The sequence below is a fragment of the Micromesistius poutassou genome (assembly GCF_964030765.1).
Source record: "Micromesistius poutassou genome assembly, chromosome: 19".
Lineage (NCBI taxonomy): Eukaryota > Metazoa > Chordata > Actinopteri > Gadiformes > Gadidae > Micromesistius > Micromesistius poutassou.
Window position 1 is genome coordinate 5,641,075 of NC_140289.1, and position 21,835 is coordinate 5,662,909.

At 46.4% G+C, this 21,835-nt stretch overlaps 1 protein-coding gene across 1 annotated transcript in view; it reads left to right on the forward strand.

Annotated features, from left to right (window-relative positions):
• The window catches only part of nrxn3b (neurexin 3b), a gene marked incomplete at both ends in the record, with an annotated part of 279,821 nt that overhangs the window by 233,287 nt on the left and 24,699 nt on the right, over positions 1-21,835 (forward strand). The window contains 3 exons of the mRNA XM_084484264.1: positions 6,404-6,575; positions 13,819-13,908; positions 16,290-16,600. Coding sequence (XP_084340390.1) covers positions 6,404-6,575; positions 13,819-13,908; positions 16,290-16,600 — 573 coding nt within the window. The remainder of the gene's footprint in view (positions 1-6,403; positions 6,576-13,818; positions 13,909-16,289; positions 16,601-21,835) is intronic.

Here is a 21,835-nt window from a genome sequence, read left to right on the forward strand (position 1 = left end):
ACTTAGAGAGGAGAAACTGTTCCTCTATTATCCTGTTCCCAAAATGGCTCTGGCCTCTGCATGACCACAATTCTTACTTTGTGTGCATGTCTTTATTCATAGCGGATGAGGCCAGGATGACTTCATTCAGGGATGAATCTGTTCCACAGCTTGGAAGGTTTTGTTTTTTTATTTTTTATTTTATTTTTGGACAGCAATTTTACAATTTTACAAAACACATCAGGACAAAAGCAGTTTTATTTCTTCTGCCGTCCACACATTTTTTCCCAATTGAACTTGAGTAAGATTTAAGATTTAAGAACTTTTAAGAACACAATTTAAGGACTTACATTCACAGAGTGTCCAAAGTGTGCAAACAAGGACAGGGAAAAGTATGTCAGGTGGGGACTTGAGAGAAAATAAAATAAAAGACAGAGGTTTGCTCAAATAAAAACACAACAGGGTCATTCATTCAAGACCTTCACAAAAAAAGCTGTTAATGTTCTTACCTATTTGACCCACTTGGGCCAGAATTTAATTGAATACAATTATTTTGAAGACAAAAAAAATCCTGTCAAATAACATAATTCCAACTATGTCAGATGGGAACCTACGTCAGGTAGGAACCTACGTCAGGTAGGAACCTAAGTCATATTGGAATCTAAGTCAGTTAGAAACCTAAGTCAGTTTGGAACCTAAGTCAGGTTGGAACCTAAGTCAGGTAGGAACCTATGTCAGGTAGGAACCTATGTCAGGTAGGAACCTAAGTCATGTTAGAACCTACGGCAGGTTCCCTTGTCGGTTCGTCCCCGAACTCAAGTCCTCCGTCAAGTTAAATAATTCATACATCCATTCGTTCATCAGTTTCGCAGCCAAATGAATCATTAACCCAAAGGCTGCGTCGTGGTAACAAGTCACCCACAGCTAGCGTCACTCAATCAAACAACGGAACATTCCCCCAAGCCTTTGGGCAAAAAAAACCTGTGGACCGTGGCTTCTTTGTAGACAAGAAGCCACGCGCCATCGCCTCCCCTGGTCCGTGTGAGTTATCGCTGTCAATTACCAAGAATAAATGACTCGGGCATGGTTGAAGGCCAGGAGCATCAATTCATTCGCGTCGCTGCCTCGATTTCCCCTTCTCCTTCCTTCTGCCAACCTATTGATTCTGACTCCACCCCCACGAAAGATAACTTGGGTGCTGATGACAGTTGAAAAGGTGGAGAGGTGGGGTGGAGGTGAATGACGGTTGGGGAGATAAGGGGGGAGGTCAGGGGGTTTGGGTTGGAGGTTGGGGAGAGAGGGGTGGAGATTTGGGTTGGAGGTTGGGGAGATAGGGGTGGAGGTTCGAGGTGGAGGTTGGGGAGATAAGGGTGGAGGTTGGGGGGTTCGGGGTGGAGGTTGGAGAGGCAGGGTTGGAGGTAGTGGGGGTGGGGGTCGTATGTAAACCTAACTCCCACCGAGGGACGTGTTCACAGGTTTGATATCGGATCGTGTTGCCGCTTCCCTCTGAGAGCCGATATAGATCGTCCCGGAGTCGTTGCGTTACCCGCCCGCCTCCCCTCTGTAGCCGGGCCCGGTTTCAATCAAGGCTCCCTTGCAATGCAATCCCTTGTGTGTGTGTGTGTGTGTGTGTGTGTGTGTGTGTGTGTGTGTGTGTGTGTGTGTGTGTGTGTGTGTGTGTGTGTGTGTGTGTGTGTGTGTGTGTGTGTGTGTGTGTTGGGGGGAGGGCAAATAATAACCCTTCCCCTTTTAAAATAAACTAAGAAACATCCTGTGACCTTAAAGGGCATATTCTTTAAGATCGCCCCAGTGCACTAGCTGTCTCGGGACTTACCGCAAATCATATTTGTTTACCCCGGACATGAAACCCTCTCTAATCCAATGTTCTTTCCAAGCCAAGTCCATAACCCTTATAGCTAAATGCAAGGTGTGAATGACTAATTCCACCTGCCCCCGACTCTGCATATCAGCCCTTCCATGCATGTAACAACCTGGGCTGTGTTGCTCCAGGAGTGTTTGCCAAATGGCCATTCAGCGATTCAGGAGGGGGGAGGTGGGGGCGAGGGGTGGGGTGGATGAGGTCTATTGTGACGCCCCCCCACACCCCCCGCCCCCCCTCCTTACAGTCATTCTCTCGACAGGTAGGCTGGGATTGGCTGATCGCTAGGATTGGCTTGCCTTCTATTGCCTTCTAACCATTGAGTGATCTCTCTCCCTCTCCCTCTCTACTTTTCTCTCTTTCTCTGTCCCTCTCCCTCTCTCTCTCTCTCTTGCTCTCTCTCTCCCTTGCTCGCCCTGGGCACTCAGCATGTTGGAGGCATCGATTGGAGCCTGAATTGGATTGCGCCCGAGCGCTGATTGCTGGTGTCAGTGTGTGTGTGGCATGAGTGTGTGTGTGTGTGTGTGTGTGTGTGTGTGTGTGCGTGTGCGTGTGCGTGTGCGCGTGCGTGCGTGCGTGCGTGCGTGAGTGTGTGAGAGTGACATCTGTGTATGTGTGTGTATGACGTGTCAGGTGAGAACTGCAGGACCTCCTCGTGAAGTGCTGGCAGGGGGGTGGTGGTTTGAGTGTGTGTGTGTGTGTGTGTGTGCGTCTGCCAACGTGTATGTGTGTGTGTGTGTTTGTGTGTGCCAGCATGTGTGTATGTGTGTTGGGGTTTATGTGTGTTATTTTATCTCCCTTAGTTACTGTGTATGAACGATAGCGACAGTGTGTGTGTGTGTGTGTGTGTGTGTGTGTGTGTGTGTGTGTGTGTGCTGTTGTTTCTGTTGGAACTTGCGAGTGCTGTACACAAGAACAAACAACAGCATTAGCAGCTATAATTTGACAGGTAGTGGTAGATGTCTTATTTTTTCTCAAGGTGGATTAGGGTTGCCATTAAAACGTAAAAGGAAAGTACACGTAATAGAGTAATTGAAGGTGTCTAGGTGTGCGTGTGTGTGTGTGTGTCTGTATGTGTGCGCCTGTGTGTTTGTGAAGAGTGCTGGTGTGAATGTACGTGGGTGTTTATTTGCTCGTACATGAGAGTTTGTGAGCAAGTGTGTGCGTGTGTGTGTGTGTGTGTGTGTGTGTGTGTGCACGCAAACACTTGCCTGCCTGTCTGAGTGAGCACTTGCATACAAGTGTGTGCGTGTGCGTGTGTGTGTGTGTGGGTTAGTGCCTTATGTGTGAGAGAGAATGTGCTTGGCTGCATGTGTGTGAGTGATTGCCTGCATGCTGGTGTGTAAAGGTGTTTGTGTGGGAGTAAGAATCTTTGTGTGAGAGTGAGTGAATGCGTGGCGTGCTTGCATCTCTGTGTGTGTGTGTGTGTGTGTGTGTGTGTCTGTGTGTGTGTGTGTGTGTGTGTGTGTGTGTGTGTGTGTGTGCAGGAAAAGCGATTCTCTCCACATCATTTGTTTACGTCCACAGCGTCGGCCATCATCTTTTCCACTAAGAGAACAATAGCCATTTTTTTCCCCCTTTTGCTCAAAAGACAATGAAGTGCCTTCCCGCCTCGCCGGCGACAGGCCAATAAAAAACGTAATTGGATCTGTCAATCAAAGTGCTGCAGTGGCGTCGCGGGCAGCCAGGTGGGAGGCGGGCACAGGAGGGCGGCGGGGGGGGGGGGGGGGGGGGAGGTGGCGGGCGGTTGGACATTAGTGATAACACAGAGGACGAGCGAGATAGAGCCAGGGAGGGAGAGAGAGAGAGGGGGTGAGAGGGGAGAGAGAGATAGAGACGGAGAGGGAGAGAGAGGTGGAGAGAGAGATAGAGACAGAGACGGAGAGAGAGATAGAGACAGAGAGGAACAGGGAGGGGGCGAGAGAAGACCGAGGGGGAGAGATAGAGGGTGCAGGGAGAGAGACAGGGAGGGCGATGGGAGAGAGAGGGTGAGGGATAGAGAAGGAGAGGAAGAGGAAGGGAGGGAACGAGAGAGATCGAGAGGACGAGGGAGGGAGGGTTCGGATAGAGAGATGAGGCAACGAGAGAAAAAAGGGAAAAGTGTGTATGTGTTTGTGTTCGTAAGTGTACGTATGTGTAACTGTGTGTGTGTGTGTGTGTGTGTGTGTATATAAGTGGGTCTTTGTCCATATGACTCTGTGTGGTTGTGTGTGTGTGTGTGTGTGTGTGTAAGTGGGTCTTTGTCCATGTAACTCTGTGTGGTCATGTGTGTGTGTGTGTGTGTCTCTATCTGTGCGTGTGTCCACTTATGTCTGTACCAGCGGTGGGGGGGGGGGGGGGGGGGGGGGCAGGCGATCTGTCTTTGTTTGCCGGTATTAGTGGGTCAGTGATGTGACTGATTGATGTGTCCGCTCAGGACCACCGGCCGGCCGGCGTCCCTGAAGGTCACACTGGATGTACCGGCGCAGATGTGTCACTCTATTTGTTGTGTGTGTGTGTGTGTGTGTGTGATAGTGTGTGTGTGTGTGTGTGTGTGGTGGGGCCGTCCACGCCTGCAGACATTTCGGGAGCTGCTTTTAGTCGGTTTTGTTTTTGTGTTGTTTTTTTCCTGTTTACCGGCAAAGGTTCTCGTTTATTATCAGTGGGAGCAAAGTGCTCTGGCATTATCTTGTTTTTTCCGAACGCGGTCGCTTACTACTTGAGCGCTGAGTCCATCGTATTCAGGCACGCAAAGTCAACTTTTGTGCGTGCTTTTTTTGTTTCCTTACTCTCTTAGTCTCTCTCTCTCTCTCTCTCTCTCTCTCTCTCTCTCTCTCTCTCTCTCTCTCTCTCTCTCTCTCTAACTCGTTTACTCTTTGTCTCTCAATCTCTCGCCGGCGTTCTCCTTCTATATATGCATACAAGGACACGTGTGTCTCCCCCCCCCCAGCAGACATCCAAACATCGTGGCTGTTGCCAGCTCCAGCCAATAGGCCATCAATAGGCAGATATTTAAGGGGAAAACACAAGTTAAAGAACGTACAGCGAGGATTGCTTCAGAAATACGTGGTCAGTAAATGCTATGCTTCAGCGTAGTTTTCAAACTGCGCGTTAGCGTCCTTGTTGTATGCTATAACATACAACAAAAGGTGAATCTAGTATTTATCTGTGCAAGAGAGAGGGAGCGAGCGAGCAAGAGAAAGAGCAAGCAAGCAATACTCTAATGCTCCTGGTAAACAGACCTCTAGTTCAGAGGTATGAATACAGTCCTAGGGCTGTTTCCTGCCAAGGATGTGTTCTTGAAACAAACTTTGAACACAAACAACAATAAAAAAGATATTTTTATTTCTCAGTCTAATTTTTTTGCCGCTATTGGGGCTAATATAAACTTCAACCTCTTCACAAGCAAACAGGTTGCAACACGGTGAGGCTAAACACGTGCCGGGTATATCCGTAATATGTTCACATAAAATGACTTCACACGCGCGGCAAACGCTACTCTCTCCCACAGGCTGTTGAAGAACATTCCCCGAGCTGATCAATTAATCACATCCCCTCCCCTAGCCCCTAAGTAATCCACTAGCTAGGCCTACATGTTTAAAATTACCCCTGCTACACGTCGGAAGAAACACTTTGAGCGATGTAATCACACTGAAGACATTCCCTCAAGACTAAAAAGAAAAAACTAAATGAAGGTTCCCTCCTCCTTCTTCATGCTGCATGCTTGTACAAGCATACGCCCGGACGCTAAAATAATTTTCCATGTAAGGCCTACGTGTCTATAAATACACAATCATTGGTAGGTGTGTGCGCGCGCGCATGGGAGCGCAGTCAAAGAAGGGGGCGAGATGTTACTCTACAAAGCCACTAGCTTGGTGGTACAAACAAAAGCAAAATCGTATCACCTTCATGATTGTTGTATGAGAGACAAAAAGAAACATCCAGCCAGCCTCGGTTTTTCCAGGGACAGAATGCTAACCGCATGGCTAAGACGTATGATCGCTAGCTGTAGATAGTTATTATCTCCCCATCTAGCTTATGAGCGCTATTATTATTATTATTCACCTATTATGTGAAAGGAGCCAGAGATAGCTAGAATTTACCACATAGCATTCTTCAGATGTTTCAACAGTTTACCATAAATATCAGCTCAAGTTCACCTCCTGACAGCCAACATGTTGAAGCGCTGTTGAACCATTGACTTTGCATCTGAACAAATTAGGTTGTGTGTGTTGTTTACAATTTGCACTTGTACATTTATATCGATGTATATTTATGGATGCTCATTTTTACAATTGTAGACAGGTGTAAAAATATTTGTAACCTCACTGGAATTCCACATCTTTCACATGAATCGCATTTGAATGTGAACATTTTGAACTAATCAAATTGTTTTTATTACTTGTTGAATGTTGATTGTTCTTTTTCCTGCCGTAACCTGCAACTCATTTCCTTTGCAGAAAGTCACCAACATATTTAATCAAAGGCAAATAAATTATGTTGCAATAACTGCAGTTTTTCTCACTCCTATTTAAAAAAATAATTGCTTTGCCCTCTTTTTCACAGGAACAAGGAAAAGTCGGTGTGACATTCAACATCGGGACGGTGGACATAAGCGTGAAGGAGACCTCTACAGCGATCAATGACGGAAAATACCATCTGGTGAGGTTCACCAGGAACGGAGGGAACGCCACCCTACAGGTGGACAACTGGCCAATCAACGAGCACTTCCCCTCAGGTACTGCCCTCCCACCCTGAACCCTTACCATATTAAATTGTAAACTGTCTAACCTTTGACCTTTTTTTAGCATTGAAGGAATGCTAACTGTTTTGAGATGTAATGTTAGAACTGGACATCAGCTGGTTTGAAGTAAACATCTGCCATCGTTGTGGATAGCAGACGTTGCTTTTCATAAATAACTTAACAGTTTTTTTTCAATATAAAGCATGATAAAACTTTGGGCAAAACTAGACTAGTAGGCTTATTCATTTGGAACTGTAAAAGTCCTTGTCATATCTCCCACCCCGACCTTGCTCACTATTTACCAGCTAAACAGATGGACACTCGGCCAGGCTGTTCCGTCTGTTTACCTGGTAAATGGCGATATCCACACGACACCTGGCCAGCTAGCAACAGAAGGGATGGATCGAAATCCCACGGCTGAAAAGTTTTGTTTGGTGAACAAGCAGAGCGAAGAAAGGAAAAAAACTAAAAAATAAATATATAACACAGAGAGAGGGTGGGTAGGAGGGAGGAAGGGAGGGTAGGAGTGATGAAGGAGGGAGGGATAGAGAGAGAGAGAGAGAGAGAGAAGGGAGGGATAGAGAGAGAGAGAGAGAGAGAGAAGGGAGGGATAGAGAGAGAGAGAGAGAGAGAGTATGAGGTAGCCAGATTAAGCCGGTATCTCTCTCTCCCAGGTCAGCAGAAGCGGAGACAGTGGTTGAATACAAATAAGGTCATCAAACACAGCCGGCTCCATTTTTGAATCTCTCTACGAGTCCGGTCGGTCGGCTTGGAGCGTGCATCGTGCTGCGCTCGGCAAGCCAGGTGCGGAAGAGACAGACGGCCGTACAGACTATAGGGGAGGTGCTGGGTGGGGGAGGGGCAGCTACAGGAGAAATCATTCGGTTCCTCTGCTACACGCCCCATTAACCTAGGCTGGACGTCCTGTACTTTGATATCTGTGTTCCCTCCTTTTTGCCCAAGCTGCTGTTGCAGCTTCTTTGTCCCCCAACTGTCTGTCTGCCGAGTGAAGCGAGACCAATGAGTGGAGACAAAATGCTAGGTCTACGGTTTATGCAACCAGAATTGACCAGAAGCTTCCATGTATGGGATGGTAGCCTTTGAAGATTAAATTAAACATGTTTTAGTCCCTACAGAGAAATAGGGGCCATGTTAAACGAGTAGAATATACAGAATTATTAATGAAACATGTCACATTCTTTTATCTATTTTTATATTCTTGAAGGGAATGTGGCAGACATTCCTGAAATAGGCTCAGGAAGCCATTTTACTAACCCTCCATTGTACTACTATTTATATAGCTTCAATAAAAAAGAAAAACACAGACATGACCAAACGTTGTCCAGAACACTGGCCATTACTTTATCAGCGGTCCACACGTGGTTGATAAGCATCCACACAGCTAGGGTTTTGCTAGGCTCTCTCTCCGCTCTGCAGAGTCCTCTTACCCCCAGGCCAAGGTCGAGGTGGGATCGCCGCCCCGCTCAGACCCACCGCCAACACTGCCTCCGAACCATCTAAAGCACCTCGTACTGATGCCAACGCCACAGCGCCACACAGCCATTTGGCATTAAGGAGTGACTTTTTTTCACGGGAAAAATTATAAAAATTTAATTGAAAACGACTGTGGGACAGGATGGTGTATTTGTTGAATAGTGTAGTGGTTAGGGTGATCCGAGGGTAAGCCCCCATTGTTCCCATCGCAGACCTTCAAAGTAAAAGTCACGCGTCGGGTTGTAACTGTATGTAATGTAGGTCTACACCAAGGCCTCACGTCACCCTGTAGCCTAGCCTAGCCTAGCCTAACCGGGTCGGGTCTGACACACACATGGTTGTCGGGGGTTCAAAGGGAGTGCAGGTGATTTTGATTCCTTCTGTCTCTCGCTCTCTTTGTTGCCCTCGGCTGTCTTTCACGTTTCTTGTGACCAAACAAAGTCGGACAGGTTTCACAACGATGTCCCGGCCGTGAACTAATAATGTTGAGAGAGCAAGGGGACCAGAAATAGGCCTACTTGAGACACGCCTACTCTTCAGTGCTTTCTTAAGCACTGCCTTTTACACCCACCTAATTCAACATAATTAGCAATTTCAACATAGTATTCAACATAATGCCACTAATCTCACCAATCTTTTTCACCAAGCGTTGTATCAATAGTGACTTCACGACAATAGGATATTCGCATGGTGGTTGAGGGTTCTTCTTGGACACACAACAGAAAGAGAGCGGTGCTTGGCCTTCTTCTGGCCTGGAGCTCTCTCCCAGGAGCTTCCATTGAGTTTTCTTCCATTTGGATTGAGGGGATGGAGGCTCAGGGCTCTAGTGTGGAAAGGAGAAGTGTGTGTGGGGGGGCCTACACGTGGTAATTTATTCTTTTTTCTCTTCAGTGCAGGTAATTTGCAGGACACTCTGTGATAGTAATTCAAAAGTGATTGATTTTCTTTTCTTCCCTCCCACCCACCACCTAGTACCCCCCCCTTACCCATTGTCAAGGTGTTGTCATCTCCTGAGTAATTACAGGTTAGGGTGCAGCCTCATCGACTGAATTCTCACACTCGGCGATACTTAACGTGAAGGCCAGCAAACGCTTTCAGGGGCTCTCACCCGGTTCAATAAACAGTTACCGGATTGGGGGTGCACCTAGCGGACCCTGGTGATGAGGGAGGGGGGGGGATTGCTTGTCATTGAAAGCCATAGCTTGCAAATGCGCCACCTAAAAAGTCTCTTTATGTTGTTGCTGTTGTTGTTGTTGTTGTGGGTCAGTTGGCTGACAAAAAAGGCGGAGACAGAAGTGTGCCAAGTGTGTTTTTCTGGCGGTTACTCTGCCCCGGCAGCTTGTATTGCGAGGTGAGTGATTTTCTGCTTCAGAAGTGTTCGCCTCACGCTTTTGTACCTCGCCGTGTGCGCTGATTAATACCGAAAGCTATTTTATTGTTGACTTGCCCTATAAGTAATCATAGACTACAATAGACTTGGATAACACAATTTATTTTGAATCCATTTTCTTGGTTTGGTGGGGCCCGTCCGCAACAACAACGCAATAACAGACCCTCTAAATATGAATTTAGTATTTGTAAATACCGTATGTGGCCAATACGGATAGCCTATTTGTTCAAACTGAAATGCCTGTTGTTATCAATATGGATTGAAGTATGGGTTTATAAAATGAGGGTTAACGGCATGGCGTTGTTGTCGTTAATATGACAGCGGTACAATTATGTTAATGGTTTATTATTTTCCTGACAAAATACAAGGGCCATCCTCTCTCTAACGTGCGTAGGAGTGTATGCTTAATAATAAGCCACTCTCTCTCGGTCGAATCACTAAGCCAATCACGTTCCCTGCTTTGAGTCTCTGGATTTCAACTAATTTCAGATTTGTTCATCAGAACATCTGCGTGTGTCTTTAGTGGAAGCACTAGTTCAGAGTCCGCCACAAACAAAGCCACAAAGCTGTATATGGATGTAGAAAAGATACACAGTACAAAGAAATATTAAGTTGAACTACACACATATAAATTAACCATCAATTGATTTCATTAAGTTATGTAAATTCAATTTTTCTGCACAGGCTGCATCGTTGATTGGCTGGCAGCAGCCCGCAGCGTAACGAAACCCCGCCCATTATTCACACAGCATGTGGTGATTGGAGCGTTTGAAGTATGACCACCGATCCTCCACGCTTGCTTTCTACAGATGGACTACGTGCACACAAAAAGTTCATGTTAAGTGTTTCCTATAATGTCTGGTGCAGGACAGCCAAGTGGTTAGGGTTAGTGTTTGACTCCACGCCTAAACGTTCTGGGTTTCATTCCCCAATATCCGCAGTCTGCCTGCCTCCCTGATATATGAAAGAGAGAGAGAGAGCGAGATGTGCATAAAGTTGGAAGCTGAGGATGGACAAAAAGTGAAAGGACACAGAGAGAGAGAGTGTGTGAGAAAGCGAGAGGATGGCAGATGAAAGGAGGGAGAGAGAGGAATACAACAGACAGTAGGAGGAGTGAATTGTGGGTGGGTGTCGTAGATGTCCATAACGGGAAACCTGACACCTGCAGCCACACAGCGTAGAGTGAGGAAACGATGGACTTCTGGGCTACAGGGCGGCCGTACATCAACGGGTACACATCGTGCTCCTAGACTGCCAAGTAGCTGTCATTGCCCATCACACACTCTTTCTCTCGCTCTCTCTCGCTCTCTCTTTCTCTCTTTCTCCCTCCCGCACCCTCTCACTCGACTCTCTCTCTTTCACTCTCTCTATCGCCCTCTCTCTCTTGCGCTCTCTCTTTCTCTCTTCTCTCTGCTCTCTCGCTCTCTCTTTCTCTCTCGCTCTGTCCCTCTCTCCCCCTCTCTCTCTCTCTCTCTCTCTCTCTCTCTCAGTCTCTGATGACATCGTCATCACTCTCTTCCCTTTGACGGGACCCCGGCGAGAATATTCCGGAACAGAATGTCAAACAAGCCGGACAAGCCGGCCGGGAGATAAATGCCTGGTGTCGGGAGTGAATGAACTGCTGTCGCAATTAGAGACACACACTTTTTGGGGGGGGGGGGGGGTTGTCAGTTTTTTTTTTTGAAGCCTGGAAGATTCAGTAGAGGTGAAAGATAGAAAGGCGTTCTTGATATTAAGATGACGTGTGATATTTGCGCCCTGCATACACGAACACATGCACGCACGCATACACACACCACACACACACACACACACACACACACACACACACACACACACACGTACGCATGCACAGACACACATACACGCACACACACATACACAAGCGCACACACATGCATGCACAGCACACTCGTACACATGATCCAAGGTACATACACATGCGCCAACCACATACATACACACACACACACACGAGCCATAGTCACCACATGAGTTATAATTTCCATTTATCTGCTCCATTATTTGCAACAAATACTCCCACCTCAAAGACAGGAAAGTTTGAACATCAAACCGCTTTTTATTCGTCCCGGCGTTGTGTTGTTGTTGCTAAGGTCATTGTGGGAGTCACCTTTAGAGATGAAATAGGATATTGACAGACTATAAAGACACTTTTCTCATTAGTTGGACAATTAACTTGTGGTGTATTCATTACACAAACGTGTGTCACCTCATTAATCACCTGGAACAATATAAAAAGCCATACCTTTAGTCTGTCCTTATCGGCAGCCTTGGCAAATCCTCCCTCTCTCTCTCTATTTCTCTCCCTCCCCCCAAACCACACTCTCTCTCTCTCTCCTCTCTCTCTCTCTCTCTCTCTCTCTCTCTCTCTCTCTCTCTCTCTCTCTCTCTCTCTCTCCCCCAAACACCACACTCTCTCTCTCTCTCTCTCTCTCTCTCCTCTCTCTCTCTCTCTCTCTCTCTCTCTCCTCTCTCTCTCCCTCCCCCCCACCTCTCTCTCTCTCTCTCTCTCTCTCTCTCTCTCTCTCTGCTGTGGCGGAGTATGACTAGCTTGACAAACACCAATAACCCGACCTACTTTCTGGATACACATCTAGCAACAACAAGTTTGATTCAAAGCCAAGAAATGACTGGCACATGTAGCACTCGTCGGAGCAACAAGTTCTAATGGGTATTTTTTTTTTTTTTGCCGTGACATTTGTTGCGCGTGCGTGAGAGCGTGAGATTGATGCTGAAAGCGTGAGTGTCACGCCAGATGCATGAGAGTTGGCAACCCTGCATACATTTATGTATACATACATACATACATGCTTATGTATGTGCGTGCATACATTGGTGCATACATACAAACATTCCTACATACATATTTACATTATATCTACTTACTTAGGTATGAACCCCCCCCCCCCCCCCCCTTCCCACACACACAAAGTTTTCCAAATATGTCTTCGGGTTGAACCCAGTCTGTGTGTTGAATTTAAATCATTCTAGAAGCATCCCCCGCTAGCACACTGCACGTCTACATATATTCTGCCACAGGTATACGCTAGCTCGCTAGCAAACTATTACCCTCATAGGCTTATGTCTTTCCATTCTGGCTTCCAACCAAACAGTTAAACACTAACATTGAGCAAACTCAGGTCTGTACCCTAAGCAGGCAGATTGGATTTATTTCGGAGCCTTTGCAGAGAGTGTACATGTTTGATTGATCTACCCTTAGCTTAGCCACCTGTGTATTAAGCAACGTCATCGTAATGTATGTAGCCAACAAAGGTATGCCAAGGCTTAAGCTGTATCTAACGGTATTAGAGAACTGAGCTCCACATCTCATTGACCACTATCAACACAGGTTTACTTCGAAGAAGAAAAAAATGGTTCACAAGACACTTGGCTTACACCCTAACCGCTTTTTACACTACATGAGAAAATCCATCATCGCCGGATAATTAACTAGCATTTATCAGATCACAGAGCTGGCCTATTACCTTCTAATTCCCGTATATGCAGCCCTGTACATATTCACCCGGGACTCAGCCAACGGTACGGTGATTCTCCGAGACCTCTCTACCCACGCGGTAATGATCTAATCTGTATGCGTTGTTCTCTGAACACCCACCCACCCCACCACGTCACGGTTGGACCTCCTCTTTCACTATGGAAGAGGAAAAGCCGGACTGTACTTGGGAATCTAACTCCCACTCCTCCTCTCACCTGCCCACTCCCAACTCGTACTAATCTTGCTCCTTTGCAGCACTTTCATGTGCGGTAAAGGGCTGTGAAACCGTCTCGGTCATGCGTGGACTTATAGAGACTTTAGATTAAAGAGAAGGGAACATAATCAGCTGGTGTCCAGAGTACATGCAACTTCACTTTGCTTAATTGAAAGGCAGTCAAGGCATGCATGCATTTCTTTCTTTGATGAACTCAGCTTTTGTTACCGAAAAGGTGCATTGAAGAAATATGTCCTTTTGAAATGTAAATGCGAATGAATTTGTCCTGTTTAAATGTTTTGTTTTTCTTCTTGTATTTGAACGAATTAACTAACAGTCTTCTTCCAGGTACTTGGTAGTTAGTTAGTTGTCTATACTGTTATAAATGTGTATTGTGCATGATTTCGGTAGATATCTGTGATATATTTTGTCATGTGTGCCATATAAATATAACGTTTAAAATTACAAGAAAACGAAAACGGAAAAAAAATCACGCTAACTTTTTTTCTAAATATCTATAAACCCAGATTAAAAACGTCATAAACCACTGTATAAATGTGAATCTTGTCTCTTGCCGTTGCCCAATGTTTCAAACTGTTTATTAAACTTTTAAACCTCAAAGGCAACAGCGACATTGAGCGCTATCAAATGGCAAATAAGAAAATCCCGTTCAAATATACCCGGCCAGTTGAAGATTGGCTGCAGGAGAAAGGTAATCCTTCACCGGAACGGTAGAATGTGTTTCATTGTTCCTTTTACTTTATTCCTCCCGTCATGCCATCGGCTTGTTACCTCTGTTCTCTGAGAATGAATAAACCATCATTTAAAGATCTCTCTGTTAAAAAACTAAGTCAAACCCACATGCTGGTTTATAGTTTTAGTTTATTTCCTTTTTTGTCAATTTCCCATTTACCTTTTTATCATCATCACCTTTTAAAGTTGTTTTAAGTTCATTCATCGATGGTGTCCAGTTAAAGGGACTGGTTGAAGCTGCACCTAAACTACAAATAATACATAAAAAACAATCACAAACACGATGGAATAAGTAGGAGTACGTTGCAACTTGAGTCCGATGTTAAATATATCTGAACCCCCTGCCAAATTTCAAAAACCTCTGCAAAGTATGGGCCCGCACTGACCAAACCAATATGGCAAGCAGGTACTTTCCCCATGCTGTCATTTGTGTGATTGTAGTCATACACATTACATCTCCCAAAAAAATCACACCTCTCTTTGTCACTCACAAAGAGACCTAATTAGGACCATTTTGGTTAGCGAAATGGCCGCTGAAATGGATTTCACCATGCCCGGGGTAGTGTGTGCTGTTCAAGAGCGGTGTATGGCCCTGTGTGTCTCCTTGCAAATGGTTTTGGTTCCAGGAATTGGATGCAACACTCTATCCATCTGCTCCTATTTTTCTATCCAATAATAAAAATGTAGTCACATAAACCTAATATCGCACTTAAAATGCATTTAAAGGTCATCGCTTTTAAACCTCTAAACCTGATTATAAAGTCCCTTTAACATTTGCTAAAACACAAACTGGTGTGGAGAAAGAAAATCCCATTATTGCTGCATGCGTGGCTCCACATGCTGTTTCATTTTCTTGTTTGTGATACGAACGTCTTGTCGCTGTCATTTCATGCTCAGTTTTTTTTTTGTAATTGTTAATGTGTCTAACAAACCAACAGTGTGTGTGCGTGTTTATGTGTGTGTGTGTGAGTATTTCATAGAAAAATTAGATTTCTAATTATGATTTTTTTTCCCCCCATTGTGGCAGTTTGATTTGTGTGTTCTCATTGCATAACTAATGCATGAGATGTGTTCCACACACTATAATATTTAGCCCTTCCCTAATGAAATTTACTGTGACACGTGTTGAATGTGTATTGCTGACTCTTTATCATAATATGCCAAAGCCTTGTATACATATTTATGAATGTTTCATCCACAGTTGTCCGGAGAATATTAGAAGGGATAGAACCCCCCCCCCGCTTTAAAATTAAATATAAAACCAGAAAAAACACAATTTCTCTATCATCGTATACCCTTGAAATACCCCTAAGCTGCATCTTGTAGTGCTCTTAACACAGTCTTTTTTTATACACAATTTTAATACAAACACAATTCTCCCAACGACTGTATACCGCTAGCAGTACCGTTAGCAATTTATTTTCTTTCGTTATTATTACTCACATTTTCTTCATTTTGAACCTTAAAAACAAATCTATTCAATGTTTATGGTTTTAAAAAGGCTCCTGTGGCAGGAGTGGAATAAAAAGGATGTTTCATAGGCAGAGAAGCATGGCTAGAGAGAAGCCCTGGCTTATCAGCCAGAAAACCTCGTCTCACCTGACATCCATGAAGCCCAAGGATGGAATATTGTAGTGTGACCGCATTGCCGCTAATTAAATCAAGCTAAAAAAAAATGAAATACATGCAAGCTAACGCGCTAACAAGATGGGATGGACACGCATTGCTAAGCTCATTCAATATTAAGAAATGATCTAAAATGTACATATCTTCCTCTTCTGTGGATCAATCATTGGCTGAGGAAGTCCGATGAATATAGTCAACACATACCAGCAGGAGTAAAACTCAGAAAAACCAACCTGAATCCAACTGTACATAACTCTACATAGATAATTGGTGGGATGGCGCAAACTGCCAGGGGAGCCTGAGTGCTTTCTTTGCTAGCTTGTTTTGAACAAAATCAAGCAGCCATTTTAATAGGCTGCCAAAATTAAGCCCTGCATCCTCTGCATTTGCACCATGTTGGATGTGGTTATTCTATATACGCTTTATTATTCATTTATTTATTAACTTGGTAACCTTTGGCGATATCACGCGTGTGTGTTCCAATCGGACCGCCCATTCATCAGACCAGACAGCAATCAGCGGCTAGTATCCAAGGCCAGTCCAGCCTCCCTAATGACTGCTACAGTCGCTCTGCTTTCATAGAACGGCCAACGCCCCAAACTAAACAGCGTCTGTAACCCACGGGTTTCCTCCATGGAAGGGCCTGCGTTAACCGTCCCCCCTCTTCCCTCCCCCCATTTCCTCCTCCCTCCTCCCTCCCCCACGCCGCGCCAGGCCGTCAGCTGACCATCTTCAACACGCAGGCCACCATCTCCATCGGCGGCAACGACCGCAAGCGGCCCTACCAGGGCCAGCTGTCGGGCCTGTACTATAACGGCCTGAAGGTGCTCAACATGGCGGCCGAGGCCCACGCCAACATCAAGGTGAACGGCAGCGTGCGGCTGGTGGGCGACGTGCCGGCCAGCCGCGGGGCGGCACGCACCACCACCTCGGTGCCCCCCGAGATGTCCACCACCTTCATCGAGACCACCACCACCCTCTCCACCACCACCACCCGGAAGCAGCGCTCCCCGCCCACCATCCAGGTAAGGGGCGCGGCCGGGCCGGGTGGGGGCGTGTGTGTGGGGTTGGGGTATGGGGAGAGTGGGTTGAGGGTGGGAGGAAGGGATGAGGGGTAGGGGATGTCTAAGGGCAAGGCTGATTGTTTTAATATGGAAATCTGGTTTATTTTACCTGACAAATGGTTGATTCTATCGAACTCTGACTGGTGGCAGGTGTTGATGTTGGACCTCAGGTGGGGGTGGGGTTACATGGAAGAGGGGGGATGGGGGGGCGGTGCTGTGGGAGGGTTTGGGAGGTGTAGCAGGATGTGCAGTGATCCGAAAATAAAAGTTCTTAAAGGTCGAAATTTCTAATACGTTCCTAAAGGTCAAAGCTCTAATACGACCAAATAGTCTCTTTTCTGACTTATGTTATGTAGTCATTTGCATTATAATACGTATAATATAGGAAATGTACAATTATTTGACCTTGACCTTTACTGGCATGGTACCTCCAATCTTTGTTCTTAATTGGTGCTTGCGGTCTTGGTGTAAGAGGTGTTCTTTTCCTCGTAATTGGCCTTTCACTTTCTGGATGCTATTCAGTTGTAACAGTGGATTGAGTGAAATACTGCTTCATACTGGGAAGTGTGAAGTTGGACCAGTCTGTACCTTTCTCTCTCTCTCTCCCACCCCCTCCCTATCTCTCTCCCTCTCTCTCTCTCTCCCTTTCACTTTCTCTCTCTCTCTCCCTCTCTCTCGGAGGCCAGTGTGCTCTGACTCTAAGCCAATGAATGTCACCAGAGTGCCAAGAAAGTAATCAAGCCAAGCACTCCTTTGACACTCGGAGGACAAATTGAGCCACTCAGTGTTCATATTAAAACCATAACTCTCCCTAAGGGCTATCCTGGTCCGGGATGGGATTGCTCAGGCTGGGGTGGGAGGGGGAGAGAGACAGGAGCCACTGTTGTCAAGCTTGTCACTTTAAAAGCTGATGGGCGTCTGTGTGTTGCTGATACGAGCCCCCTGTGGTACGGACGTTTATGGATTGTATGGGAGTACAATGAGCTGCCTTTCTTAAACACACACACACACGGAGACACACATAGACAGCTGCACACACACACGCACGCGTAGGCACGCCTGCACACACATAGACCGCCTGTGCCGACTCACACACACCCACACGCACATACACGTACACACCTAGGCACACACACACACACACACACACACACACACACACACACGTAGGCACACCGAAACACATAAAGACCGGCGCCGACTCACATACACACACACCCACACACATACACACTTAGGCACACATACACACACACCTAGACACAAAGATACGGGCACACACTCACAAATACACACCTAGGCACACATAAACACACCTAGACACAAAGATACACACACACACAAGAAAACACACACCTAGACACACAGAAACGCAAACACGGTCAAACACAGACATACACACACACGCGTGTATACAAAGACACACACATGCGTGTACACAAACACACGTGCACACACACACACACACACACACACACACACAGACAAGCACAGTGTGTTCCCCTGAACAATTAAACACGGAGCTGTCTCAGCGCCTGTCTTCACCCTAACCCTTATCGGTCTGATTGTGACATGAGCGCTCTCTGATGACCGTGACCCAGCACATATCCTCACCATCATCTTCATCATGTTACACCGCAGTCTGCGGCATTTCTGAAAAGGTCACAACGAATAAGAAATCACAAGATAAGAAAATACTGACGAGAATGAGAAAATGTCACTTAGTGTCAAAAGCTATTAATATTAAAGCAATGTCAAGGAAACAGGGTTATTATGAGAGATATTTCATAGACGGGCAAAGTCCTTTCCAAGGTGAAATAACCAAGCAAACTCTCAGCGTTGATAAGAAATGGTGCAATATGTTGGGGGTCAGGCCAACAACTTTCCCTGCCTTTCCAACTCAACTTTTCTAACTCTAATAACCTTTTTTACTCGACTCAACCATGACATTTTTGGTTTCTCTTATTCTTTTCGCTGGACTAAATATGACCATACTCAGTCACAGTCTTTTTCCCCACCACCATATTTCTCTGTATTTGTCCACACCTGCTGGTCCCGGTTTCCTCTGATACATAAGTACTTCCCACTCCCTGCTTGCGTCCCCATGGCGTGGGGTCCAGCTTTGATTCACTGCCGACCGCGTGACAGGATTTTCCTGTGTTTTTTCTTTGTCTTTCCCCGAGGCCTTTAGGAGTACATTGTTGTGGTTCGGTCTGACAAGTGCGCGGTCGTGTTTTGAGAGGTACAAGCAGAGGACTTGTGGCTGTGTGTTGGCTGTGGGGGGAGATAGGGGGCAGTGCTTCACGGGGTCTTCATCTGTAACGGCAGTGCAGGGTCTGGGAGCTATCGTTAGTGATGTAGTGCAGGGGGAAGAGTAGCCTGTGTGTGAAACACACTGCTGGGTTGGGGGGGGGGGGGGGGGGGGGGGGAGGATGTGTGTGTGTGTGTGTGTGTGTCGCACATGTAATGCCAGACATATTGCAAGAGGAAAAAGGGAGAAAAGATGAAAAAGGGGGAGAGGGAGAGAGATAGAGACGGAGCAAGAGAGGGAGAGAGAGAGATGCTGAAGGTGGGGTGACCTGGAAAAAGGTCAGCTGTAGTGAAATGTGTGTGTGCGTGTCCGTACATGGGCGCAGGAGCTGTCATTAATTAAGCGTGAGATTGGCTGCCCTGGTCTGGTCCTGTTGATCCAGAGATGTCACGCCATTACACAGCTCACCTCAGACACCCTGAGGACACCAGCCCGCCTCGGGGGACATCACCATAATCACACACTCACACGTGTGCGCACGCACACACACACACACACACACACACACACACACACACACACACAAGTGGCTACACACACACACACCTGGGCACACTCACCTCGACACCTGCAGGCACATTCACGCACACGCTTAGACATACACACACACACACACACACAAACACAAACTTAAGAACACACACTCACCAAGAACCATGCACACGCACACACGCACACCAACACACACATTCACTCTCACCTCAACACCCATAAACACACATGCCTAGACACATGACCATAAACACGCACGCCACACCCACACATATAAGCACATACACACATGACTAGACACACACACACACACACACACCCATGTGTGCATACAAATACACATGCACACGCAGCCACACGCATACATGGCTTGACACACACTCACACATACTCACAAACACACACACGCACACCGGCAAATACACGCACCCCACACGCCTAGACACGCATGTTCGCACGCACGCTCATTCTCAGAGGCCTCGTTCACTGGTGGAGAGACACTAGACAATAACAGAGAGGCTGTTATGGCTTGTGGCGAATCCTTCGGGGCAGTAGGAGCGGTTCCACATGCTGCACAAAACCAAACTTAAGATGGAAGGTTTGAAACCGAAAACCTACAAAAGGGGGCAGTTTCACGGTGAACACATTGTATGGTGGGACTTTGCTTGCTAAGTTTGCAAGGGTAACTAATGCACGGTCATATTAAAACGGTCCGTGGCTTCACTTGGATGCATAAGAGCAACCAATTCACCACGAGTTAATTGAGCCCCGGGTATTTTGTGAGAATTGTGTCCAGTCGTCCGTCATGCGTGACATAGAATTGTTTAAAGAAATATATTCATGGGAAATGTAGTTTTGGAGAGGGGGAAAAATAATGAGGCAGCACTTTGAAGCATGAAACCGAGCAATTATTCACAGGTTTGGCTTCTTTAGCATCTTAGCTCCCTAGAATAGGGTACTCAGAGGGCCTTTAGCTAAACCAAGCTTGCTTTTAACACGCGTGAGCGTCAAACTCGGGCGCGGCGGTCGCACAGGAATAGTCTATTTACGGGGGGGGGGGGGGCGGGGGCTCTTTATCACAAGAGAGTAATGTTTCCCCGCTCGCAATTAACTTGCGATATTGGCAAGAGATGTTTTGGTCCAATTAGAACGGGATGCTGTGATGGGCTGTACCGTTGAGGGAGGCGTCCTGTGACAGGTAGATTGGAAGTGATTTGCATGATCGTCTGGCTTAAGAAATTGCCTGCGTCGTCAACGGCAACGGGGCGAACGCCCGGGAGAACGCAAACAAGATGTGAGCTACTTGCCCTTTAATTGGCTTCTTTTGGTCCGAAAAGTGGGGTGGGAGAGGGACCGGAATTATAACAATATTAATTAGCATAAATTAACGTGGAGCAATGAAATTATATTAGCATTGATGGGGTCTTTTTGTTTGGCGCTGTAACATGTTTATGTAATAATGTCTTCATCCCCCCATTAATAATTTGAATGTATGTGACAGGAAAATAAATGAACTCTGAAGTTTGAAGTGAAACGTTAAACAGCGAAAGGGTCGTACATTCTCCCCCCCCCCCCCCACCCCTGTGATACTGCAGTGGTGCTAGTGTCCCTCTGATCCACTAACCAGCCACCTATCCCCCTCTCTTATGTATTCTACCCTCCGTGAACCTTCCTGCAGTCCAGGCTTGCGTAATTACTCTGGATTTATGCTCGGATTTATGCTCAGACGGCGACGATGACATAAATGTGCTTGTGCTTGGCCTGCTTTTTCGTGACTTTGTGCCGCCGTGTGTGTTCTGTGTGTGTGTGTGTGTGTGTGTGTGTTTGTGTGTGTGTGTGTGTGTGTGTGTGTGTGTGTGTTTGTTTGTGTATGTGTGTGAGGTGTGCGTCTACTTCTGTGTATCCTGTTCACTGAGTTAGTTTTTATGATGTGTCGCCCACACTGCCGTCCGTCAGAGTGGCTGTAATTGTGTGAAGGTGGAACTGGCAGGCAGAGGCTCCTGACGTCGACTCCGTCCATTGTTATTCCTCTCTCTCTCTCTCTCTCTCTCTCTCTCTCTCTCTCTCTCTCTCTCTCTTGCTGAATTTCTCTCTCTCTATCTGCCTCATCCCTTCTCTCTTTCCCTCTCTCTTGGTCACTCTGTGTCCCTCGCTCTCTTTCCGTCTACCTGCCTCAATCGCCTTCGCTTTCGTCTTTCTTTCTTCTTTCTTCCTTTCTCTCAGTTCTTTGTTTCTTTCAGTCTTTCCTTTCTTTCCTTTCTATCTTTCTCCCTCTTGTTTCTCATTCTCTTTGTCACCATTCATCTCTCTCCACTAAGGCCTCCCAGTGAATTCTGGGAGATGGATGCTGGATGTCCGTTGGTTGTGTGGGGCGTCCAATTAGGAGACAGCTG